Source organism: Sodiomyces alkalinus (assembly GCF_003711515.1).
Source record: "Sodiomyces alkalinus F11 unplaced genomic scaffold SODALscaffold_1, whole genome shotgun sequence".
Lineage (NCBI taxonomy): Eukaryota > Fungi > Ascomycota > Sordariomycetes > Glomerellales > Plectosphaerellaceae > Sodiomyces > Sodiomyces alkalinus.
The window spans coordinates 1,860,729-1,878,608 of NW_021167079.1; the positions used below are offsets into that span (position 1 = coordinate 1,860,729).

Sequence of the window (17,880 nt, forward strand, 5' to 3'; positions counted from 1 at the left end):
TTTATTCATTCTTCCCCGCAGCGGGTGGCAACGACCTCGATACTACGAAATGCTCTTACGTGCAGCCTCGAGAGCATCATTGATGATGCCTGCCCATCGAACGGCGTTGACGTAGTCCTGGGAGTCGATACTCTCCTGCAAGCCGGGGAACACCGCACCGGCGTACCCCGTCCACAATCCGGGAGCAAAGACGACGTGCTTGAACCAGGTCCGGCCGTCGAGGCCCTCCGGGTAGAGGAAGTGGCGCTCGAAGCCCTTGTAGGCCTTGTTGACCCAGACGAAAGCCAGGCCGAGCTTGACGCGCGTCCAGAGCTTCCACCAGGGCACGCCGGCGCGGATTGTGTCGTCCACCCACTGGGCGGCGGCGTCGAGGCGTTCCGTCTTGGCGCGAAGCTCGGCGAGCGTGAAGCGGAGGTGGGCGAGAGATTCTTTCACGTCCGTGGGGTCGCCGCGGGGCGCGAGTGCGGCGGCCCCTGGGCCTGCGAAGGTGTCGGAACGACCGCCGCGGGAGCGGATGTTGAAGATCTCGTCCTCGGACAGGGTGGCGAGGTCCAAGTCGCTGGAGTCCGAAGTAGTGGTGGCCGTGGACAGCCTGGACTCGATCTGATCGACGTAGTTCACGAGAGCGTCGGCGTAGTCGGTCGCGTTAAAGCGGATGATGGGGCGATTGGCCAGCTCGACGAGGGTGCGGCCCAAGACGCGTGCCATGGCCCGGTGGTACTCAAAGCCCGGGTCGCCGAAGTTGGTCATCCAGGCGAACGAATCGTAGTTGCTGTGGTAGTGGTAAACCGGGTCTTCGGGGCGGTGCCCGCCAAAGCCAAAGTCGAGGGAAGGAACGCCGGCGAAATCCTGGAAGGCGGTGAAGTCGGAGCCTGATCCCATGGGTTTTATGCGGCCGTTCCAGAGGTCGCCGACGGTCTGGCCGGGGACTGTCTGGTTGGGGGACGGGATGGCAGTGACTACTTCTCGTAGAAGCCGGTGAAGAAGCGGGGCGGCAGAGGCATCGAAGTGAGGCGTGCGAACGCCGACATCGACGTTCAGGTAAGAGACGGCCGAGTCAGATAGCCAGGGGAGGTATTCCTCAACCCACTCGGTCGAACCGATGAGCGAATACTCTTCTCCGTCCCACGAGGCGAAGACGATTGTACGGAGAGGCTTCCAGCCGGCCTTGAGAGCTGCACCGACGCTGCGGATAACCTCGTTCAACACGGCGGAGCCGCTATTGGGATCGCCCGCGCCGCCCGCGATCCAGGCATCGCGGTGATTCCCGACGACAATGACCTCGTTGGGGATGGTCCCGTTCACAACGCCAACGACGTTCCACAGCGGGGTCGTCACGTATTTCTGCTCGTTGAAGAGGTTGATCACAACGTTATCGGGTGAGGGACCGATGTTGTAGTCGACGCCCTTGTAGCCTAGACCGAGGTTGCGAGTCCAGTACTGGTTAAAGTCGTCCGCCTTGGGGCCGTGGCCATTCAGGGCCTTCAACAGAGGCACAGCCTCAGCGTAGGATATGGGGACGGACGGGATGGATGGGATGACGTTTTCGACGGGAGCACGAGGCGCACCAGGCTTGGAAGGATAACCCGGTGTGGTCGGATCGCCAGGACGCTCGCTCAGGAATTGTGCGCTCCCTCGTTGCACGCTGGTCGGGTTACGGGCCGGGCCATTAGGGTAGGCCCCGTAGCCATTGTCCTCCCGGACGTGGCCATCATCGCCTGGATCGCTGTACAGAATGACGCCGATGGCGCCCAAGTCCTGGGCACGGCGAATTTTCAGGCCGCGGAAGATGCCGCCATAGCGGGCGATTGCGATCTTGCCCTCGATACTGACGTTGGCCTTCCTGAGGTCCTCGAAGTCCTGGTAGGTGCCGTAGTTGACCCAGACGAAAGAACCAGTGACGTTGCCACTGGCCGAGTAGCCGTGGAATGTTGGGATGCGATCTTGCAGGCCTGAGGTGGGGTCTTTGTCAAGAACATCCTCTTCAAGAGTGGCCTTGAAGTCGACCTTCCAGGAGGAGGAGGAGGAAGGAGAAGAAGAAGAGGAGTCCTTGGACTTCCTGAGTAGAGAGAGGCTGTGGTCAACGGGATAGTTCAGATAGACGTCATAGGAGACGATATCGGAGGGGATGCCCCATTCTATCCATTTGTTCTGAGTCCATTCTGCCTGGACGGCGCGACACGATATCATTATCAGTACAGTCTCTCGGTGTGAAGTAATGGCATCATCGTCGCCTGGACTCACCTGTGAATAGTTCTGTCCAGCAAGATGAGGGCCGGAGGTGTAATATCGACTCCACTTTTCAGCTTGCTCGGCAGAGGGCGTGTCGAACAAGATGTCTAATACGTCCTGGTGACTAGGAGGATGGTCTCTGGGCCGTCCCACGGACGATTCCCACTGATCTCGGTGGTGGCCATGCTGGTGGCCACGGTGATAGCCAGGGGGTTCGATGAAGAGGAGAACTAGGAATGTGACGAATCCTGCGAGAAGACAGGAAGACAGAGCGATGGTGCAGAAACGACGGACGATGTGATGGGGGTATCGGTGCCTTGGCTGAGCGACACGAACGGTTGCGATGAGAGGCGTGTGTTCATCGGCCATGGCGCTGGTGTTTGGAGGGGATGGACCCGACGTCCAAGTCTTTTCAGCCGTATCGGTCAGCCAGTTCACGGAACGGCTCCCTCTAATCTAGCTTGAACAGTTGATACTTTTCTTTGTTTTGAATGAGGAGTGTGTACGTGTACTTGGGGAAAAGGTAAGCCAAGAAAGGGGGGCCGAATACATAGGGAGTGTGGTGTGGTGTGGTTTAGGCGCGGTTCTGAGGCTTCGGTGGTGAAGTCGAGGGACGCAAGACGGAGATGTCAAGGCGTAAGTAACATCAGTCCTTGATGACGAAATGATGTGAGACGGCATGAAGATCGGCCGCTCAATAGGAACTCACCTTTCCGACTTGACTTTTCGGGCCTTTATGGCGATACTTGGAGAATGAGAATGCCTGGGCAACTTGAAGCCACGATCAGTTCATGTTTCTATGGCCTCGTCCACGACGAAGTGTAAGAAGGCTGAATGAACAGGTTCGATGGTACGAACTTGAAGTACGGAGAACGGAGTAATTACAGAGGATAAGGTAAGGTAAGGTAGGTACCTTTGGTAGCTGTGACCTTATTATCTAGAGAGTAATTATGCAGGTATAATGCTGTTTGTTAGTACGCTTTGAACGTGATCGTGCTCCACTCCGTAGGTCCATGTTTGAAAGTTCCCCACAACTGGTCTGCCGTGTGGTCTCGGTGTCGCTCAAGCAGCTTGCAAGGAATAAAGTACTTTGTACATCGGTCTCCATATCGAATAGGACTCGAAAACCTCAGCTTAGGTACCTTAAGTGGGAGAAGCGAGGACATGGTACATCAGGCCGCCCTCGGTTTCCGCTGACAAATGTTAATTCAGTCAGTGTCCTTGGTTCCCATATACTGTGGTCTACCTTAGTCTAGTATAGGTACTGTAATAGCCGCCACAGGTTAGACTGGTTAGACCACGACACGAGATGGGCTAGGTAGTAAAGACCACGGCCAGTTGCCTTGACAATATTGAAGCCGATCTTATTGACAGGCCTTTCTTTACTGTATTCCGAGAGTCTTCACATATGTACGGAGTACCGTGTTTACGAACATCTAGACTTACGGAGTACTATTACGTGACGCCTTTCGCATTAGTAAGTGGATAAGTGGATCTCCATGGGTCACACCTCTTCTCTCGGCCGCCGGACCAACTGCATTGCATGGAAGAGGGGGCGGGGGACGGAGTATAAAAAAAAAATAATTTTAAAGAAAAAAAAAAAAGGAAAGAAGAGGGAAAAAACGGCTTTCCTCCCGGTAAGACGCGTATTGGCGGCACGGGATACGCTCTGTACACTTACTACCATTACCATCCCCCGGGGAGGCGAACCCTGTGATCGACCCGGTTTGTCAAAAGGCTCTTTTCCTCTATTCCGACGTACGATCATTTACTTCTTCTTTCCTTCCTCATCCGCCCTCTGTCGACCGTGTACGTCTGTTTCCAAGGAACGAAGCAGGTCGTCAAAGCATTGAAACACCTCGTCTCCTCTTAACTCTCTTACTCTCTCGGGGCCCTAGGATATTCGAGTGTCGATCTCGTTTGGATCTCATGGTCTTTTGTTTCCTCCCTGCGACTGCTCATGCGGACCTGTCTACCAGCCAACTTCACCTTCACCCTTCGTCCATATCTTTCCTAGTCATCAGACCCCGTCGAAGACCCCCCACGGTCCGCCATCATGTCTGGCGAGGCGAAGTTGCCGGTTCAGCAATTGGTCATTCTGGGTAAGCAGCTGCACTGCCGTTCCTTCTTTTCTCTCTGTCTACCTTACCTAGACGCCGACCGGTACTACCAAAATTATTGCTCTTCTCCCTGCTATCAAGCTGTCAAGATGCGAAAGCTACCAACCCACGCAGGCAGCTTATTACCGGCCTTACTTTACCCCTTCTCTCCCACCTACTCTCATCCCATGTCTCCCGCATAGTTACAATCGCGTCCGTCTACTCCCAACGTCGGCTGGTATATCCATGCTCCTCCTGTTCAGAATGTGATGGTCTGAGGTTTTGTTGATCTTCCAAGCTGTCTCATCGTAAGCCGCCTAGTCGCATTCTCATCCATCCTTGATATAGGAATTAGGAATTAGGAATTCGGAATTAGGAATAGGGATTCGGATCCGGAAGCCTGAATCATCCCTTCTATAGCCTCTACACAACCACACAGAAAACGCGCGCCAGGTATCCTTCTCACCCGCCTTGCGTCCTGTTGCTAACTTTGCCCGAATAGCCATTGCGAGATTCGCTGAACCCTTAGCCCTGACTTCCATCTTCCCCTATCTCCCCGAAATGATTCGCAGCTTCGGTGTAAGCGAGAACGAGATCGCCAAATGGGCCGGCTTTACCTCTGCCGTCTTTTCCCTGGCCCAGAGCTTCACCGCCGTCGCCTGGGGTAGGGCGTCGGATCGTTTCGGCCGTAAGCCGACCATCGTCTTCGGTCTTGCCACCACCATGATTATGTTCGTGATATGGGGCGTGTCGACCAGTCTGCCCATGGCTATCACTGTTCGTGTCTTGGCCGGAGCCGGAAACGGGAATGGTAAGCATGCCCATGCCCATCTACATACATACTCCTGGACTCTTGGTTGTCCCCAGGGGTTTTTATTTCTATTTCTATTTTTCTAACATGAATGGTAGTGGGTATCATCCGAACCATGGTGGCCGAGATGGTTACTGAGAGACACCTGCAACCCCGGGCCTTCTCTGTCATGCCCTTGGTATGGAGTTTGGGAAGTATGTCCGCTGCAGCGCAACCGAGGCTGGCGGAACTGACTGACTGACTGACTGGCTGCACTCTAGGCATTTTCGGACCTGCCTTTGGCGGCATGTTGGCGAATCCCGCCGAGCGCTTTCCAGGCCTGTTCGGGCACAGCGCCTTCTTCAAAGCCTACCCATTTGCCCTCCCCAACATCATCCTGGCCGTCTTCTTCCTCATCTCCTTGGCCACCGCCATCTTCTTCCTCAAGGAGACACTCGAGACCCGCCGCGGCCAGAGGGACTGGGGCCTGCTGATAGGTAAAAAGATGACTCGCGCCCTTCGCCCGAGTCGGAAACCAACGAGTCGGCCCCGGAGAGCTTCGTTCATGGACGGCGAAGCCACCGCGCCCCTTCTGCCCACGGACATGTCTCCCAAGGCTTCTTCTTCTCACCAAACGGCTCCGCAGTCTACCATGAAGGACGTGTTCACCACCCAAACCGTCATCGGTCTCGTCGCCTACACCTTCCTTGCCCTACACGCCGTCGCCTTCGACCAAGTCCTCCCCGCATTCCTCGACTATCCCGTGCGCGAACAGACACCGGAGAACAGGAGCTTGCCCTTCAGATTCTCCGGTGGGTTCGGCCTCAAGTCCGATAGCATCGGTACCATGTTTGCCGCGTACGGCATTTCATGTGGCCTCACCCAGTTCCTGCTCTTCCCGCCACTCTGCAACCGCCTCGGGGTCCGCAACTGCTATCGTTGCTGCGGTAAGTGACCTACCCTTCCCCCCCCTCCCCCCCCAACGGCAGCCATCTAAGGCCCGGCCTTCCGCCATCCTCCGGGTGCTAAATAACGCGCCCCCGTCCCCCCTTTTCTCTAGCCATCGCCTTCCCCCTGGTGTACCTTCTGGTCCCCTACACCGTCCTCTTGCCGACTACCAACACCCGCCTCGCCGGCATGATATCCCTCATGTGCGTCAAAGGGTTCGCCGGCATCATCGGCTTCCCATGCGTCACCATCCTGCTCACCAACTCGGCCTCGAACCTTCGCATCCTGGGCACCCTCAACGGCTTCGCCACCATGTTCTCCGGCTTCGGCCGTGCCCTCGGCCCCACCTTCGCCGGTGCGGCCTTCACATGGGGCGTTGAGCGAGGTTATGTCGTCACCGCCTGGTGGCTGCTGGCCCTTGTCGCCGCCCTGGGCGCCGTGCCTGCCTTCATGCTCGTGGAGGGCCAAGGTCCGTCGTCGAGCGTGGAGAGTAGCGACGACGAGCGGGACGAGGATGGTGAGCAGGCCATCATCGACGAGGACAGCGAGGATGATAATGCGGCAGTGGGTGCACCGCTGCTGCTTGGTCCCTCTCATGCCACCGGCAATGGCTCGGTCCGGCGGGCGGGCTACGATTCGATTTCACAGAGCAGGTAAGGTCGGGTTCATGAGGATATGGTTCTGCGATGCTTCCTCTCCCGGGGGAGTCTGTTGATTCTACACGCCAGTCATGCCCCACACGATTTCACGGCCATGGTAGTACTGTATCTTTCAAAGCTGGAAAAGGGGTCAGGGGTGCAAGTGGAGAGATGCTTTGCTGGAACAATCAGCGTTTAATATTGTTTCGCATCATGGGAGTTTGGGAGGTTTTCCTGAAAAAGCAGTATCTGCGAAGTAAAAGTTGGCAATAGGTAGTATAAAACAGCAATGCACACATATATGGAATAAATTCATTGGACACGCAATCTCGTCTGCAATAATAAACGAATAGGGGCGAAATTTTAGAACAGCAGCATGCCAGCGTCCAGTTGGTTCGTTGGTTTTTTGACACTCGATATTTATCATATAACATTAAGGGTATCATAGTCTAACATGACCATGAAGTAAAGCACATTCATGATACTGAGCTTGTCGTTTCCTAGCCTGACCATGCAAAGGGAGGTCTAGACTCTTCATCAAACACTACAGGCCGCCAATATTTTCCTTCCATCCAAGTACGCCCAGAACTCCCTCTCGGTTCTCCGATGCAGTCGCTTTGCTCATGATTTCCCTCCCATCCGGCCCTTAGTTCGAGGGACTTTCAGTTCTATCCAAAGCTTTTTCGATTCCGGGACCCATAATTTATTTGCTCTTTTTCTTGGTTTCTTCTCATTTTACGCGAAGAGCTTCTTCTCGTAAGACTCCATGTTCACGTTGCCCTCCAGCTGGGCGCTGGCAGTCCGCAGCTCGAAGCGAACGGTGCCATTCTTCACACCCTCGTGAAGCACCTGCAGGCTCTGCATGCCGCAGTCCTGCATGGAGTGCTTGAGGCCGGCGGCGAGGTAGGGTACGAATTTGGAGATGGGACTATGGTAAAAAAGGCAAAGTTAGTCGTTTGATCAAACAAAGAAATGGGGTGTGTGGCATGGCATGTGTGTTTTGGTGGGGAAGGCAACGTACCCTCGGTGGGCGACGGATCCCGTCACGCCCTGAGCAACCAGAACGCTGTCGCCCTCGGAGAAGTACCGGGCAGTGCCGGCATTGCTCTTCTGGGCATCTTTGCTGCCGTTGCCCGCTCTCTTGTCCTGCATGGCGTCGATGCTGCCCATGCCACGGTAGGCCTTGACGAGCTTGCCCTCCCGCGACACGAAAGATGTACCGGGCGACTCGGTAGTGCCGGCCAGTAGACCGCCCATCATGACGGTAGAGGCACCCAGCGAAAGACCCTTGACGATGTGGCCCACATTCTGCACGCCGCCGTCGGCAATGCAAGGAACGCCGAAGCGGGCGGCGAAGCTGCTGACCGAGTAAACGGCGGCAGCCTGAGGACGGCCGACGGCCATGACCTCCTGGGTAATGCAGGCGGAGCCACTGCCCATGCCGATACGCAGACCATCAACACCAGCGGCGATAAGGGTCGCCGCCTGCTCGCGCGTCACCACGTTTCCGCCGATGACATCCAAATCTCTGAACTCCGACTTGATCCAGCGAACCATTTCCACCTGGTACATGCTGTTGCCCTGGGAGCTATCCAGGACGACGATGTCGAGGCCAGCTTCCACAAGCTTCCTCAGTCGGTCGCGATCCTCGGGGCGCGTGCCAATGGCAGCGGCGCAAAGCAATTGCTTGCTGTCCGGAAGTTTCGAGGCCAGAGGAAAGTGCTGGTTTTTGGTTAAATCGGATCGGGAGATCATGGAAACCAGGTTCCCGTCCTTGTCGACAATGGGGAGCTTGCCCTTCTTGGACTTGGCGAGAATCTGGTTTGCATCGGGGAGATGAATACCGGCAGGCCCAGTGACCAGATCGGTGACCATGACCTCGGAGATGGGCTTGTGAAGGTCTTCTTCGAATTGGATGTCGCGGTTCGTCACGATACCCAACAGCTTGGAGCCAAGCTTGCCGCTTTCTTCAGTTGCAGGTCAGCGATGTTGCCCAAAGCGAGATTGAGAAATGTCGATTCAAAGGCAGAACAAAGATGCAGCTCAAAAATTCATAGTTTTTGTTGTTTCCCCATGACAACTCACGTCGTCAATTCGGTGGAACGAAAGTTAAGAACATTTTATATAATCATGAAAAGCTGACAAGATGGACATGGTAGAAAGAAGAGGAAGAAGAAGAAGAAGAGTACTAACCTGTGACAGGGAAACCGCCAAATCCCCACTTCTCTTTGAGCGCCTTCGTCTCGCCAATGGTCGTGTCACTGCTAATGACGACGGGATCAAGGATGAAGCCGTTCTCATAGCGCTTGACCTTGCGGACCATATCGGCCTGGGCATCAGGCGAGCAGTTGTGGTGGATGACACCCAAACCGCCTTGAAGAGCCATGTGGATGGCCATCTCATGCTCGGTCACGGTATCCATAGGGGAGGAAACGAAGGGGGTCTTGAGGGTGATGCGCTTCGTGACCGGGGAATCAAGGGTGACGGCTGAGGCGGGGAAGCCGATGTAGCCAGGCAGAAGCAGAAAGTCATTGTAGGTCAGACCTCCGTGCTTCTTGGTATCCATGAGCTCATGAATGTCGAGTCCATCGCGGCTCTCGTACTCCTTGAGGACATCGAGGGCGGACTTGCTGTCCAGGACCTGGGCCCCGTCGACGCCGTTGACGCTGGTCATTGTGAATGAATGGAAGAAGGAGGAAAAGGAAGTAGAAGCTTTCGAAGTACAAAAGCAGCGAGGACAGAGTTCTGGCAATCGGTCAGCTCGTTCAAAGACTACGATCCAGAGGTCTCTTGCTCCCGTTAGAAGGAAGGAGAAAAAAAAATCAGACAAACGACTTGGCTAGAATTTTTATGCACCAGTGGTGTGGATATGGGGTCTTGTCTGATGGGGCTAAGTGGGGTAGGTATACTACAGTGGGTTACTTTCCCAGAGTCACGGCATGATTGGCTGTCTATAAATCCCAAGAAAGTGCGGTTCCTATACGCTGCTTGACCGAGACTCACCGATACTGGCCACAAGGGTCAGAATACGAAGTAGAACACTCGCCCTAATTAACGTCCATAGACGGGAAGTATGGGATAGGCAAGCTCCATAAAGAAGGAGGTAGGAAATTGGATGACACGATGTCCACTGTGGCGCGTCGGAAATTCTGACGGACCAGCCCAGCCGTAATTGATGATTACGGATCCCGGGGTGGAGGGACAGAAGGCGAGAAGGTCAATGGCCTCAATGGCAGCGTATTGGCGGCCAGTGCGTTCCAAACAGTTCCTCATCACCGCTTGTGAAACAGAAGTCACGCAGCCGTTCAAGTCACGAGATTGGTTCCCTTCCCATTTGCTCTTCATTCATACAGCGTGCTTGGAAAGATATGGCACTAGCCACATAACATGTGCTCACAATACCTGTAGCCATGGGTAATATGACCCTTGCAGTCTAGATTGAGCGGTCAAGAGCAGCTTGGCTTCACCTACCACAGCGATCCCAGAAGCGTCGGATTAGTGCTTTGTGTAGGGGGCGATTCTCTTCGAGCTTCTACTCAATGGCATAAGTCGTACACTGTGCGCCTCGTGAGATGAATCCATATCGAGTCCGGATGAAGTATGTAGACTCGGACTTGGATGGAATACACTTGAAAGCAAGCTCGAGCCAAGTACCTTCGGTGCTCAGGTACCGTATCAAGCCGTGTGAAATGTCCCGTCGGTTGAGGTAGTGTTAGTCAGCTGGGCCAAGGTACTCCGGCAGATCTGCGGAATCTGCCGTGAAGTGACGACACTCCATAGAGCAAGGGACGACGACTGTTAGCGCTAACCGGTTTAGGAAGTAAACAAACAGAATCTTTCGCACGGCAACCACGGTCACTGCAACCCCTCCGTGCTTCCTTCCTTCCACGCTTTTGCGAATGCCAACACCAACAGTAACAGTCAAATTCTCCGCCCTCGCTTATCTGCACTAGAACTACCCTTGCTGAGTTTGAGGCCCATTGCGATATGGTCAGGGATCAGATGGCATGAAGGTATCTACAGAATCCTTTCGAAACATCTCTCTGCTGCCAACAATAACTGCCAATATTGCTTGTTTCCACTCTCAAGAGCCTGGATTGCACAGCGCAACGCATCTGACTCCCTTCACACTCTCCTACTTTCTCACCGTCTTCCGTCGAGACCAACCACACCAACCACACCAACCCTTGAGCTTGAGCCTCCTTCGTCTTCTCTCCCTCTCGTCATCTTCCCCTTCCCTATACCATCTCGGGCGTCGAGCGCCCCAAGGATAGTCCGCTCGACAACACTTTCATGTGCCCGGCGAAGGCCATTCGGATCCGGATATTGAAGGTTGACCACGCCTCCGAGCTGCCCAAGTCAGCAGGAGGCGCCGATTCTCCATACTACCATCGGAACTGTACCAACCCATGAGTTTCCCGCAGCGCACCTCTCACGCATTCTTCATTCTTCATTCTCCATTCTTCTAGTCGCTGCCGAAGATGACGTACAGGTCACATCCTCTCAGGCAATCGCAAACCTTGGAACCCTCAAGCGCCGTCAATCGTCAACCTTCTACTGCATCATCGTCAGCCTCTTCCGGCTACTCCGACACTTCGGCCCGTAGCCGCGCAAGCACACAATATTCTTCTGCCTCGAGCGGGTATGCAGCACACGTCCATAAGCGCGGCCTGAGCGAGATTTCTCCTTCGACTCATACATCGAGCCACGCAATGTTCGGTCTCGACCCCGCCAAGTCTAAGAAGGAAGAACCGGAAAATATATACAACATGGCCCGCCAGTCGCTGCGCCCACTGCCGCAGCCTCCTGCACCTGGTATCCCGGATTCTGTCCCTTCCCCTCCTCGGCATCTTCAACGTCATGACCGTGGTCAGAGCGTAGACATGGGCAAGCTTTCCTTGAACCACTACAATGACAGCAGCATCTCTCCAACCCAACCTTCGCGGACTCTAGTCATCAGGCCGAATTCCATGCTCCACACTCGATCCGATTCAGTCAACAAAGGTAGCGCTGCGCTTCCTCACTCGCATTCTCCTCTTGCGCCCCTGTCCCATTCCCACACGACTACCATCGAGCGGCCCGATCTTCAGAAACTGGGTCGATCGTCCACCAGTCACTTCCGAACATTGTCACGGTTAGCGCAGTCCGAGTCCACCGAAGAATTCAAGATCAACGAGCCGGCGGAAGAGGTTGTGGGCTTGCGGGGACGGCGCAGGCTGCAGAGGGACAAGAATCGCACCGCACAAAGGGGGGCGGGCTACGGCTGGGAGGGCCGCAACTGGATGGACAAGCAACGCCAATTTCTCCAGGCGTACGAGTATCTCTGCCACATTGGCGAGGCCAAAGAGTGGATCGAGGACGTCATTCACAGGCCCATTCCTCCCATCGCTGAGTTGGAAGAGGCACTCCGGGATGGCGTAACCCTCGCCGAGGTCGTTGAGGCCTTGAACCCGGACAGACGGTTTCGAATATTCCGACACCAGAAGCTACAATTCCGCCATTCAGACAACATCGCCATATTCTTCCGCTACCTGGATGAGGTCGATCTCCCCGATCTTTTCCGCTTCGAGCTCATCGACCTGTACGAAAAGAAGAACATCCCCAAAGTCATTTATTGCATCCATGCTCTCAGTTGGCTGTTGTTCAGAAAAGGAATCGTCGATTTTCGTATCGGAAACCTCGTCGGCCAACTTGAGTTCGAGCACCACGAACTTGAGGCCATGCAGAAAGGCCTTGATAAGCTTGGGGTTAATATGCCCAGTTTCGGAAATATGGGAGCCGACTTTGGCGTCGAACCCGAGCCAGAGCCCGAGGAGACCGAAGAGGAACGCATCGAAAGGGAGCTGGCTGGGAACGAGGAGTCGGTTGCGGAGCTGCAGGCGCAGATACGGGGAGCCATGGCGCGGATGAAGCTCGGGGACATTATGCAGCATCTCTGGAGCTCGGAAGACTCGCTCATCGACCTACAGTCCCGGATACGAGGCGATTGGACCCGGCAAATTATGGGTTATAGGCTCCGGATGAGGAAGTTTGCCGTCAACCTGCAGAGCTCGGCGCGAGGTTTCATCGTCCGGAGGCGACTCGCCAACAAGGAGAGGTTCTGGAAGATGCTGGAGCCTGACATCTTGGAGCTGCAGAGTCTCATTCGGGCTAAGAAAGTTCGCGACGAGGTTCGATACTCCAAATCTCAGTTGGCGCACTGTGAAGGGCCCATTCGGGAGGTCCAGGCAGTGTTTCAGGGCTTCTTGGTTCGCAAGAAGCTGGGTGCTCAGCGGCGGGAGACGACAAAAACATCTGCCGATGTCCGACGACTCCAGGCAGCTGCCCGTGGCATGCTGTTGCGATTCCGCGTGGACAATGACAAGCAACTCCTTCATCGACAGGCCGAGGCCGTGAGTCTACTGCAGGCTGCTGCGAGGGCATGCATGGCTCGAGATAAGCTGGCTCGTGAGCAGAACCAGCTTCAGGCCTTTGGTCCTCAGTGGACGGCGCTTCAAGCTCTGCTGCGCGGACACGTGACACGATCAGGCGTGCGAGCAATGAAAACGGACCTGCGCCAGCACTCACCCAACGTCGAGTCCCTTCAAGCCTTCATCCGGGCGGCAGCTGTGCGACGAGAGGTCGCCCAAACGCTGGAGGATCTTCGAAGCAATGAGGAGGCCATCACCAGTCTCCAGGGCTGGGTTCGCGGCATGGCGGTTAGGCGTCAGGTTGCTCGCGACGTCAACGACCTAGCGCGGGCCGAATCTCAGATTACTCGATTGCAAAGTCGCATCCGGGGTTACCTTTACCGCCAACGACATTCCCAAATCCTGGACGAGCTCGGTTCCCATGCTCCAGAAGTATCTGTGCTCCAAGCGCTAGCACGAGGCGCGATGGTCAGGGAAGAGGTCGGCCTGGTCATGTCGGAGCTGGAAGCAGAGGAAGAGTCCATCATTGCCATCCAGACGGCTGCAAGAGCCCACCTCGTCCGTGTCAAGTACGCCGAGAAGCAACGATACTTCAACGAGAATATGCAGAAAGTCATCAAGATCCAGAGTTTCGTCAGAGCCAAGATTCAAGGCGAGGCGTATAAGAGTCTGACCTCAGGAAAGAACCCGCCGGTCGGTGCGGTGAAGAACTTTGTGCATCTCCTCAACGACAGCGACTTCGACTTCAACGAGGAGGTGGAATTCGAGCGACTGCGAAAGACGGTTGTTCAGCAGGTCAGGCAGAACGAGATGCTCGAACAATATATTGACCAACTGGACATCAAGATCGCCCTCCTCGTCAAGAACAAGATCACGCTAGACGAAGTCGTCCGACACCAGAGCAACTACGGCAGCCATTCCATAGGTCTCCTGGCCAATTCTTCCATCTCCTCGGCAAACCAGTTCGACCTGAAGGCGCTGAATAAAAGTTCCAGGAAGAAGTTGGAGTCTTATCAGCAACTGTTCTTCAATCTGCAGACACAGCCGCAGTACCTCGCTCGCCTGTTCAAACGGATTAGGGAGCAGGGGACTCCCGAGAAAGAGTGCAAGCGGATCGAGCACCTCATGATGGGTCTCTTCGGATATGCCCAGAAGAGGAGAGAGGAATATTACCTCTTGAAGCTCATCTCTCGGTCTATTCGGGAAGAGGTCGAGAGCTCTCGCGATCTGGGCGAATATCTGCGGGGCACGTACTTCTGGTCCAAGTTGCTGTCAAACTACACTCGATCGCCTCGAGACCGGAAGTATCTTCGTGATATGCTCGGTCCCTTGGTTCGCGACAACATTGTTGAGGACCCGGCGCTCGACCTGGAGAGCGACCCCCTCCAGATTTACCGTGGAGCGATCAACAACGAAGAGCTGCGGACTGGACGGCCGAGTCGTCGGCCACTGGACGTTCCCCGGGAGGTGGCTATCCGAGATCCGGAGACCAGGGACCTCTTTATCGACCACCTACGAGATTTGCGGGAGGTTTGCGACCAGTATCTGTTCGCGCTGGAAGATTTGCTTCCCAGGATGCCCTACGGCCTGCGGCTCGTGGCGCGGCAGTTGTTCGAGGCCCTTTGTGACCATTTCAGGAGGGAGCCTCAACACGTCCTCCTGCAGGTTGTGATGAACTGGCTCTGGAAGTTCTACTTTCAGCCAGCCGTGATCGCTCCGGAGAATGTCGGTGTCATCGAGAAGCAGCTGAGCCCTCTCCAAAAGCGCAATCTTGGAGAGGTGGCCAAGGTGCTGGGCCAAATCGCGTCCGGGCGACCATTCGGAGGCGAGAACGTCTACTTGCAGCCCCTGAACGCGTTCGTGGGAGAGTCGATGGACAGGTTAATCCACCTCACCCACCAGATCATCTCCGTCCCGGATGCGGAGAGGACATTCGACATTGACGAGTTCAACGACCTCTACGCCAAAAACAAGCCGACTCTGTACATCAAACTCACCGACATCTTCGCCATCCACAGCCTTGTCGCCTCGGAGCTTCCGTACATGAGCCCGAACCGAGACGATGCCCTGCGGGAGATCATGCAGGATCTTGGCAGCGCAAAGAGCAATGAGAGCGAGATGGTGGCGGCCGGGTCGTCGGATATCCAGATGTTCCTGACGCCCAAGTTGCACGACGTTGACGATCCGGACGCAGTTATTAAGGCACTGTTCATGGAGACGAAGCGCTGCGTCTTGTACATTATCAGGGTGCAGACCGGGACGAACCTCTTGGAGATTCTCGTCAAGCCCATTAGCCCGGAGGACGAGTACAGGTGGCAAGCCGTGGTCGGGGCCGACTTCGCTGCCGATGGCGCCACGAGGGGGGCGTATTCGGATGTCAACATGGTGGACGTGACACGCATGAGCTACTACGAGCTCAAGCGTACGGCGTTGGAGAACGTGCTGAGGCTGGAGAAGATGGGCCGGATTTCCAAGCACAACCATTACCAGGACATCCTCAACGCCATCGCACTCGATATTCGGACGAAGAGTCGCCGGCGGGTTCAGCGGCAGCGCGAGCTCGAAGGCGTCCGAATGACGCTCTCCAACCTCCACGAGAAAGCCAAGTACCTGGAACAGCAGCGGAAGAGTTATGACGACTACATCGAATCTGCCATGGCGACATTGCAAAAGAACAAGGGGTGAGCGGTTCCCCTTTTTTTCTTTTTTCTTTTCTTTTTTTTTCTTTTTTTTGTTGTTTGTTTAAACGGTCCTAGCCGGATCAATGTTCTGGGGTCTGGGACTTGCTAACCGTGTTTCCCCCCTTCTTTCTTAGGAAAAAACGCTTCCTCCTGCCTTTCACGAAGCAATACAACCACCAGCGCGAGCTGGAACGCAGCGGGCGCGTCCCCAAATTTGGCAGCTACAAGTACAGCGCCCGGGCGCTCTCGGACAAGGGCGTCCTCGTAACATGGAGCGGCGTCAGCGAACGTGACTGGGACAAGATCAACCTCACCATCAGCTGCGACGAGGTGGGCATCTTCTCCATCGAGGGGTCGCGAGGTCACATCCAGATTCCCGGCGCCAGCGCCCTCGTGCCCATCGAGGATCTGCTGCAGGCTCAATTCGAGGCGCACCAGTTTATGAACTTGTTTGAGGGGGCCTTGAAGCTCAACGTGAACCTCTTGCTTCATCTTCTCTATAAGAAGTTCTACCGGACGCAGTGATGATGGAAATTGCTTGTTCGACCTTTTCTTTTTCCTTTTTTTTTTCTTTTCTTTTCCCTTCCCCCATCCTCTCCTTAACTTTCTGTTCCTTTTGTTTTGGCTGCTTCGGCACGGCAGCGTTGGTTCTTTCTTCTTCAAATACTTCCGCATTGTTGGCTTCACGCTCTGGCGTGTCTAGAGTGTAATAGGGATTTGAGGAGTGCCACTTGTTGCCGCTTCTGGTTTTTGCATTGCAGGTTTGCCGGAACGGGATTTGATGGATGAGTGACCATGATCTTTATTTATCAACCCAACCCTGGGACCAATGGAGACCTCGACAGGTCTGGGGGGGTGGTGTTCTCGGGTTTAATGAAATGGGATGGAGAAGACGAAGGAGTATGTGTGCAACTGGGAGTTCTTTGTTCCCTCTTTGGGGGGGTCGCAGTCCGAGAGGGGGAAAAAATGAGGGACTAACTAGGATGAGGAAACATCGGCTTTCGTCCCTCCATATGTCGTGTTCGCTTTGTTTTTCAGGAACGAGGGTCAAGATTCTGCATGATCGCCTGGTGTTCGACTCAATCTACGGAATAACGTAAAAATACGCCAGATCTACGTTGTACTCCGCACCGTGAGTGCAGCGGTCTTACAAATAGAGGACGCCATGCGAAGAAACAAAAAAAAAAAGATATTCCCCATGGTCCCGGGAACGGATATTATGGTTGACAAGAGTGGGATTCGAACCCACGCCTATTACTAGACCAGCACCTGAAGCTGGCGCCTTAGACCAACTCGGCCATCTTGCCATGAAAATCCATGCCGGGAATAAGCATTGTATCACCATCGCCACTGTCACAGACAGGGTCCAAACTGACGCTATCCATAATTTCATAATTTACGGACGGTGATTGTATTGTTTTATCTCCACCTCCGATGACTGAATGGTCGTGAGATTCTTCACGTCCTACATACTTGCAAATTGTCATATTATCATACAGTGAGAACTCCGCGGATATATATGCCCCCCGGGGGGGGGGGGGGGGGCGTCACAGTCGGTAAACTGCCAAGACGCCCTGCTCAGTGAATGATGGGTAGATTCAACGAAAAGTTGATAGCAGCCCATACATGGTAGACCATACCCGTCGAGATGTTTCCGACAACGTTGAAAGAACTGTCAATTTTTTTTTTATGTTTTTGGCTTCAAATGGGACAAAACCGACCGCAGAGCAGCAGACCTGCCGAGCTGGGCGTTTCATTACCGCACAATAGATAACAGAATTAAACAGGCGAAAATAAAAACGACCACATGTCAGACCAATGTAGGAATAAGTGTGAGTAGTTGCGCCGGGACATAGCTGAATATCAATCAAGACAATGCAATTATGCGTCGCTCGCTCGCTCGCTCGCTCTCGCTATGGCTGGGGGTTGGGTAATCAACTCGCTACAGAGGAATACTTCGGTTGTGTTGAAGATTCCATGGTGGTGATGTGGATGGCCGATTGGCCGTCCTCGACGACATTTGTGCTGTGAGAATGGCGCTGACATATGTGCTGGCTTAATAGTGGTGTGAAATTGATGCGC

General features: G+C 54.7%; 5 protein-coding genes and 1 non-coding gene across 6 annotated transcripts; 3 read left to right on the plus strand and 3 right to left on the minus strand.

Moving 5' to 3' along the window:
* Positions 1-102: 102 nt before the first annotated feature.
* Positions 103-2,601, minus strand: SODALDRAFT_247692 (glutamate carboxypeptidase; the record flags this gene model as incomplete). Its single annotated transcript, XM_028607403.1, has 2 exons — positions 103-2,166; positions 2,245-2,601. Coding segments are annotated over 2 exons (2,421 nt in total), but the record flags the coding sequence as incomplete, so codon positions are not given.
* Positions 2,602-4,003: 1,402 nt separating this feature from the next.
* Positions 4,004-7,062, plus strand: SODALDRAFT_347291 (MFS general substrate transporter). The gene is made up of 5 exons (XM_028613296.1): positions 4,004-4,334; positions 4,834-5,142; positions 5,241-5,336; positions 5,403-6,068; positions 6,182-7,062. Exons 1-5 carry the CDS (start codon positions 4,289-4,291, stop codon positions 6,724-6,726), a joined length of 1,662 nt encoding a protein of 553 aa, XP_028470056.1. The 5' UTR covers positions 4,004-4,288; the 3' UTR covers positions 6,727-7,062.
* A 29-nt stretch (positions 7,063-7,091) lies between these two features.
* Positions 7,092-9,531, minus strand: SODALDRAFT_326435 (inosine-5'-monophosphate dehydrogenase). Its single transcript, XM_028610165.1, has 3 exons — positions 8,901-9,531; positions 7,729-8,674; positions 7,092-7,635 (listed from the first exon to the last, which is right to left on the minus strand). The coding sequence occupies exons 1-3, from the start codon at positions 9,379-9,381 to the stop codon at positions 7,443-7,445; spliced, it is 1,620 nt and encodes a 539-aa protein (XP_028470057.1). The 5' UTR covers positions 9,382-9,531; the 3' UTR covers positions 7,092-7,442.
* A 299-nt stretch (positions 9,532-9,830) lies between these two features.
* Positions 9,831-11,120, plus strand: SODALDRAFT_354378 (hypothetical protein; the record flags this gene model as incomplete). Its single annotated transcript, XM_028613717.1, has 9 exons — positions 9,831-9,846; positions 9,874-9,957; positions 9,998-10,061; positions 10,145-10,196; positions 10,280-10,403; positions 10,488-10,504; positions 10,540-10,621; positions 10,797-10,862; positions 10,906-11,120. 9 exons carry the CDS (start codon positions 9,831-9,833, stop codon positions 11,118-11,120), a joined length of 720 nt encoding a protein of 239 aa, XP_028470058.1.
* Positions 11,121-11,188: 68 nt separating this feature from the next.
* On the plus strand, positions 11,189-16,323 carry SODALDRAFT_267546 (RasGAP-like protein; the record flags this gene model as incomplete). The annotated part of the gene is made up of 2 exons (XM_028607555.1): positions 11,189-15,798; positions 15,933-16,323. The coding sequence occupies 2 exons, from the start codon at positions 11,189-11,191 to the stop codon at positions 16,321-16,323; spliced, it is 5,001 nt and encodes a 1,666-aa protein (XP_028470059.1).
* A 699-nt stretch (positions 16,324-17,022) lies between these two features.
* On the minus strand, positions 17,023-17,105 carry SODALDRAFT_t38. Its single transcript has one exon. It is a non-coding gene; the product is annotated as a tRNA-Leu (tRNA).
* Between the last annotated feature and the right edge of the window lie 775 nt (positions 17,106-17,880).